The sequence below is a fragment of the Arachis ipaensis genome, chromosome B03 (assembly GCF_000816755.2).
Source record: "Arachis ipaensis cultivar K30076 chromosome B03, Araip1.1, whole genome shotgun sequence".
Taxonomy (NCBI): domain Eukaryota; kingdom Viridiplantae; phylum Streptophyta; class Magnoliopsida; order Fabales; family Fabaceae; genus Arachis; species Arachis ipaensis.
This window is the reverse complement of record NC_029787.2, coordinates 127,902,139-127,910,061: the sequence shown is the minus strand read 5'-3', so window position 1 is coordinate 127,910,061 and position 7,923 is coordinate 127,902,139. Positions and strand designations below refer to the sequence as shown.

Genomic DNA, 7,923 nt, shown 5'->3' with positions numbered 1-7,923 from the left:
TCACCCAAAAAAAAAAAAAACATGCAATTATGATTAAACATTCTTTTATCCTTTTTTATCTTGTAAAGATTTTTTTGGTGTCTATCTTGTAAAGATTTGTATGATAACACATCATTTTATGTTAATTTTATCGTTAAGTTAGGACCACAAAAAATATAAAATCAGCAATGCTGTGTGAATAAATGTTGATTAGTAATAACTAATAAGCTATAAGAAATAAGCTTAATATTGCAGCGCTAGGGTTGCTTTGTGGAATAAGTAGACAGGAGTAAACACACAAGATAAATTAGATAAAAAGAAATTATTATAGAGAAAGTTGGGTTGGAGTCTTGGAGACATTAATAGACAATTAGACATCAATAAGATATGGATTTACTGCCACTTTTTAACTTTTTGCATTTCTTTAAATGTTGTGAAACATTTATTTTGTTTTTTTGACTTCCTCCCTTTCTGGTCTTAAGCCTATCAGCTGTCTTAAATGATGAATTGCTTTCTATTCTTTTTTGCAAAACTCCTCCTTAGGAAATGTTTAGGTGGGACATCAATGAATGTTTTTTTTTATTATCTTCATTAATTTAAAATGAAGGCTTTATGTATGTTGTACCTGCACTAATTAGGCTTTTACAATCAATAATAAGTTAATAAGCTTAAACTAACTTAACTAAGTTTACATTTTTAAATAATTAAAAAATTATACCGTTTTTTAACAGAGCATATGCATAAAGATATATGTTATAAGAGAAATAAATTTTCTCAATTTTTTTTCTCACTTGAGAAGATAAATATAATTTTTTACCATTAATTTTATAAGTAAGACAAAAAAAAAAAAAAACAATAAAAAGTTATACAGTTAGAGATAACTTTAATAGTCCGATGAGCTCTGATCTTAATACCGAAGCCACTTTCACAGAAATTAATTTCAAAATGGATAACAGAATGGTGAAGTGCAGATAAATGGATGCATAGGATGATGTCCATAAATGTGGACCTGTGAAGACCAGAGACCTGCAAAACGCACGTAACGTTTTGCAGAAACAAGAAACAGAAAATTGCAGGCCCTGCAAAACGCAGGCTGCGATTGGCGTGGAAATGGAACAAGAAATTGAAATGTGTCCTGCATGCCGACAGGACCAAAGCTTGACCAACTTCGAACTGAGCAAAACGCAGAATGCGTTTGTCAGTGAACCAGAGCAAAACGCTGATTGCGTTTTGCAGGCTCCATACATGCATGCATGCGTGCCACGTGTTTTGGGAGGGGTTCAGCTGGGTCCTTATAAGTGAGAAACGCAGATTGAAGAAGCATAGTTACTGAAGCAAACTCATTACCAAAGAAATAGTTGGGGGAGAGTGAAAGAGATGTGAATCAGCTCGGTGAAGAAGAGCTACATGGTATGGTCTAGAAAAAAAAAATGGTGCGTGACTATACCAAACCAGAAGATCATATTATTGAGTATTTGGATCATCCCTATTTTGTAAGTAAATTTTTTTAATATTTAACAATAAATATATAAATTTATTTAAATTTTATTTATTTGTGTTGTAATTAGTAGTATTGAGGTTATTAATATTATTATAATGAATATTATGTTATTATTAATTTTGCGTTACGTCTTAAATTTTTTAATACCGTTATTATTATTATTATTATTATTATTATTATTATTATTATTATTATTATTATTATTATTAGGCAAATTATGTTACCATGGTACAAAGAGTTTAGGAAAGAAACGAAGAATTATTTAAAAAAGTATTATTTTTATTCATATTTCTCATTTGTGATTACAAAGTTCTTACCAATATATAGACCAGGAGTACACTAAGAGTACACTCGTTATGGAATAATATCCTAATAAATTACATTGATTTTTTTCTAATCCTCTTTGATATTTTCCTAATTTTATTCCCTAATTATGATATTCTAATAAATTAATCTCTTTATTATTATTATTATTATTATTATTATTATTATTATTATTATTATTATTATTATTATTATTATTATTATTATTATTATTATTATTATTATTATTATTATTATTATTATTATTATTATTATTATTATTATTATTATTATTATTATTATTATTATTATTATTATTATTATTATTATTATTATTATTATTATAGTGGATCTGTTAATGAAAATAATTTATTAATAATATTTAATAAGAATAATGTGTAATAAATTATTATTTTTTAGTGATTTACTATTATTTTTTATGATAGTAATAATAATAATAATAATACTGTCATCAACAGTAAACGGTTTTGTTAATAATATTTACGTTGGAAAAAAATTATTATTATAGATATTATAATAAATGGTTTTTTTCAGTAATATTTTGTAATAATAATTAATACTGTATGTTAATAATAACAAGCCTTGTAGGTTATAGTTATTATAATAAATGGTTATTATTATTGTTATTATTGTTATATTTGGATAACTATTATTATAATTAGAATGTTATTATGATTATTTTATAATACTAGTATTTATTATTATGACATATTTAGCTTTGTACCGTGTAACTCTAAAAAATGTTAACTAGGTTAAAAACTTTATTTATCATAACGAAATTAAAAACTTTATTTATTATAAATTGTTAACTAGGTTAAAATACATGACGATATTACATAAAAAGTTACATATAATCGTGAAGTAGGTCATAACAAAGTTACAATGAAAAGTTTAATCACTAATGACCTCCAGCGGAGCTTGGACCTGCGCGCTGAGGACATCGGCTGCGGCTATGTCCCTCGCGTCCACATATAGTGCACCGGCGAGGATCACGCATCTCACGTGAATCCATCTCATTCAAGTAGCGGGTGGACTTCGGTCTACCTTTCGTCGCGCGCCTCAATGTCCAGTTGGCGATCACCTTCGCTCCTTCGTATCTATCCCATGTAGATGGGTCACCCATCGGAACAAACTCGCCTCTGTAAACCTTGCAAATTTTAGACATCTTGTACACATCGTTTACGTACACTTGCCAGTCGAGACGCTGATTGGCGCAACATGCAAGCACGTGGCGACATGGAAGTCGCTCGACCTGGAAATGGCCACAGTCGCAGTGTCGTTGCGCAAGGTTGACCGTGTAAATGGTACCATCTTGCATTTCGCGAACCTCAAACATCTCATTGCGCTTGTCAAACCGGTTGACCACAACGTTTCCTGCACGTCGAAAGCTTTCCTCAACTCTCTTCGTTGCAAATTCTGAATACGTGAATCCGTTGCGGCGACGCTCATGAGCCTCGGTACTCTTCCGAGTGAACAACTCATTCAGCCGATAAAAAGTTGACCGGACAAGGGCAGTTACAGGAAGGTTGCGTGCACCCTTCAGGACAGAATTTATGCACTCTACCAAGTTTGTCGTCATATGTCCCCAACGATGACCACCATCGAATGCCAACACCCATCTCTCAATACCGATCTCATCGCACCATTGAGTATATGCCTCACCCTGCTCTTTAAGCCTTTGGTAGTTTTTGTTGTACTCCTGCTCCGTCCTAAAATAGCCTGTTGAACAAACCATTTAATCATAAGCAGATGCCACAAATTTACTATGAATAGAACCATAATAGCAATTTGAAATACCTGTATTCACCACAAGTTTATGCAAATATGGAGCCTTGAACCTCCTTAAGAAGTTGGACCCGATGTGCCTGATGCAATACATGTGCCACGCCCTTGGTGGTGACCATGCACCGTTACTGCGAGCTATTGCAGCGTCGATGGAGGTATGGCGGTCATAAATAATACCCACACCATCAATGGTAACAACATATCTTCGCAAATTGGTTAGAAAAAACTCCCACGCGTCTGCTGTCTCGCCCTCGACAATCGCAAATGCAATAGGCACAATGTTTTGATTCCCATCTTGTGCAACTGCTACCAGAAGTGCTCCTTTATATTTTCCGTACAGGTGCGTGCCATCAACCTGCAACAGTGGCTTGTAGTGTCTGAATGCTACAATACACGGATAGAAGCTCCAAAAAATACGGTGCAGAACTCTTACACCTTGAACCTCCTCACTCTCGCGGTAAACGGGGAGCGTTTTAATTTGAACACGAGACCTTGGCATCTTCACTGTCATTGCTTTCAACCATACTGGCAGAGTCTGGTAAGAAACTTCCCAATCGCCGAAAATTTTTGCGACAGCTTTCTGCTTTGCCAACCAAGCCTTGCGGTAACTCACAGTATAGTTGAACTTGCCTTGAACTTCTGCAATAACAGACTTCACCTTTATCGAGGGGTCTGCTTCGACCAATGGCCTAATGGCATCTGCAATTGTGTCTGAGTCCAACTTGGCATGATCTTGTGAAATCGTGCCCATGGTGCACGTGTGCTTGCCATTGTATCTCCTGATCTCCCAACAAGCTTTTTTTCGAATCAGGCTAGCTCGGATAAGCCAGTCACACCCTGCACCATACCCCTTGCATTTCGTATAGAATGTCTGCGGCTCAGACTCATACACAGTGTAATCAACTCCTCTAGAGATGGTGTAGCTTTTGATTGCAGATATCACCGACTCTCTCGAACCAAATTTCATTCCGACACTAAACTCGCCATCTTCCGCCGCAACATTGCCTTCACCTACGACATGCGCACCGCCATCAGTCAGACAAGGCAAATAAAATAAGCACTATAGAAAACTTCAGTTAATAATTATGACATACCTGTATTCGCATACTCAGGAAATTCCGGAGCATGCATGGCTTCGAGATCTAGAGTCCGCATAAAAGACGGAACACCAAACGGGTGCTGGCTTACAATCGCATTTGCTTCATCTTGCACCGCCGAATTGCCTGCCAAGTCTCTGTCATCGTTTTCGTCATCGACTTCATAGTTAGCTTCGAATTCGTCTTCACTGTCATTATTATCTTCTTCCCAATCTATATCCCCAAGCTCATCAACATTGATCTCGTCGTCGACCATACTCATCCCCGGCTGCTGTTCAAACTCAACGTACAGCTCTATCATTGGCACGTGAGATCGGGTTTGTTGATAAATATACAACATCTGCTGCATATTAGCATCGTCAGTGATGGGTATTATTTGAAACTGTATTAAGCCACCAAATACTTGCACAGGACTTCTGTATAAAAGATTGCTCACCCTTTTCAAAATGTGGCTTTGAATGTTATTACAAAGACCATTTTGCAACTCGACAAAACCCATGGTACATGGAATGGCAAATGACAACGGACATTCACAAACAAAAGTGACTCCTTCATTTGTGTTTGTTACAACCTCACCGTTATAATATACTCGCAAGTTTGCAACACCTTCCATAACTTCAGCCTTAACTAACTCTATTTTTTTGACACAGTTATCTGCCAAAAAAACACCTCTCTAAGGACTTTATGCAAGAAAAAACAAGAGGAGAAGTGAAGATGAAGATGAACATCACCGGACTTCATATTTATAGGCAAACTTGTGGATTTAAATATTATTCTGTGTACAAAACGCAACATGCGTTTTGGGGCTTCCAATACAAAATTTTTGACCCTAACAAAACGCAACCTGCGTTTTGTGGGCTTCAAAAATTTTTTTCTTTTTCTAACATAGTAAAACGCAACTTGCGTTTAGTATTAAACCAAAAAAAAAAAAGAAAAACCAAAACGTAAGCTACGTTTGGTATATTTTAAAATTCAAAAAAAATAAATAAACACAAAACGTAAGTTACGTTTTGTCACTGACCCATAGCAGTGCAATATTTTGCCATGCCTCCATTTCATGGTGTTACTCAATGAACTTCTCCATTTGCCAAAAAATGAGCCCCACTTTCAAGCTTGATTTTTGTGGCTCAGTTTTTTGCAAATAGAAAATTTCATGGTGTAACACTATGAAATGGAGGCATGAAAAAAAAAATCCACTGCTATGGGTGTCAGGAGAAAAACGTAGGTTACATTTTTTATTTTCCAGCATTTCCTTTTTTTTTATGTTTCAAATTAAACAAAACGTAACTTTCGTTTAGTATTTGAAATTTTTTTGGTTTTTGAGAAAAGCAAGAACGCAAGTTGCGTTTGTCAGAAAAAGTTAATTAATTTTTTCTATAAAGTAAAACGCAGGTTGCGTTTGCCAGATGGATTTATTCAAATTTTTTTGGACGAAGAGAAAACGCAGGTTGCGTTTTATTTGGGTTTAAATTTTTTTTTCGAACTCTACAAAACGCAGCTTACGTTTTGTATGTGAAATAATATTTTAATAAAGAGCCTTGTATATAAATAGCTAACACAGCTAATTTCAACTCGCACCTCACTTCTGCTTCCTCACTTGTACTCCCATTTTCCTTTTTTTTCATGTATCTGATGCTTGTGAGATTTTTTGGTTATTAGAAGGGTAAAAAAAGTGAGAATATGGAGGATATTGCAAATATACGAGTGTATTATAACGGTGAGATTATACTGAATACACATGAAGGAGTGGCTTTTGTTTGTGAATGTCCATTTTTATTTGCTATTCCATACAGCACGAGTTTTGTAGAGTTGCAAAATGGTCTTTGTGTGAACATACAAAGTCACATTTCGAAAAGGGTGAGCAACATTTTGTACAGAAATTCTGTACAAGTATTTGGTGGGTTGATACAGTTTCAAATAATGTCCATCACTGACGAAGCAAGTATGCAGCATATGTTCTATATTTATCGACAAACCCGATTTCACGTGCTGGTGATAGAACTGTACATTGAGTTTGAACAGCAGTTGGGGATGGGTACGGTCGGCGACGAGGTCAATGTTGATGAGCTCGGGGATATAGATTGGGAAGAAGATAATAATGACAGCAAAGAAGAATTCGAAGCTAACTATGAAGTCGATGACGAAAACGATGACGGAGACTTGGCAGGCAATCCGGCGATGCAGAATGAGGCGGATGCCATTGTAAGCCAACACCCGTTTGAACGTTTGGTGTTCCGTCTTTTATGCGGACTCTAGATCTCGAAGCTATGCATGCCCCGAAATTTCCTGAGTATGCAAATACGGGTATGTTATGATTATTAACTCAAGTTTCCTATAGTGCTTAATTTATTTGCCTTGTCTGACTGATGGTGGTGCGCATGTCGTAGGTGAAGGCAACATTGCGGCGGAAGATGACGAGTTTAGTGTCGGAATGGAATTTGGTTCGAGAGAGTCGGTGATATCTGCAATCAAAAGCTACACCATCTCTAGAGGAATTGATTACACTGTGTATGAGTCTGAGCCGCAGACATTCTATGCGAAATGCAAGGGGTATGGTGCAGGGTGCGACTGGCTTATCCGAGCTAGCTTGATTCGAAAAAAAGCTTGTTGGGAGATCAAGAGATACAATGGCAAGCACACGTGCACCATGGGCACGATTTCATAAGATCATGCCAAGTTGGACTTATCCGGAAACACAATTGTTTCGAGCACGCAGAAAATGTGCGACCGGACGTACCGCTTGAGGGACTCCTGAGTATCACAAGGCTCGCTGTCTCTGCACAGCCGGACCCAAGCAATATGTACCTTCCCGAACATGTGATCGTCCGGACCGGACTCCCGACCAAAACACGCAATGCAGTTCTCCACCAAAAACTCGTGGCTGCTATCTGATCTACCTGTAACGGCCTCCCCATTAATCGGGAGACCAAGAATATAGCTCACATCTTCTAGCGTCACCGTCACTTCACCGACCGGAAGATGAAATGTGTGAGTCTCCGGCCTCCAGCGTTCCACCAAAGCACTCAGTAGTGCAGAATGACCTCTCATTTCGCCTACTCGCGAAACGTGCTGAAACCCAGTCAATGCCAATGTCGCTGCAGCTACCTCGTTAAAGGTATCTAGCTGATCCAATTTTCTGGGCAACAAATTTCTAATAGCCTACAAAAAGAAAAATGATAATTATTAAATTCTAAATAATATCGATTAATAATTTGTTCAAAAAAAAATAATTAGCAA

The 7,923-nt window shown here is 36.5% G+C and overlaps 1 protein-coding gene across 1 annotated transcript; it reads right to left on the bottom strand.

Annotated features, from left to right (window-relative positions):
• On the bottom strand, positions 2,681-4,576 carry LOC107633937. Its single transcript, XM_021117617.1, has 2 exons — positions 3,602-4,576; positions 2,681-3,523 (listed from the first exon to the last, which is right to left on the bottom strand). The coding sequence occupies exons 1-2, from the start codon at positions 4,554-4,556 to the stop codon at positions 2,703-2,705; spliced, it is 1,776 nt and encodes a 591-aa protein (XP_020973276.1). The 5' UTR covers positions 4,557-4,576; the 3' UTR covers positions 2,681-2,702.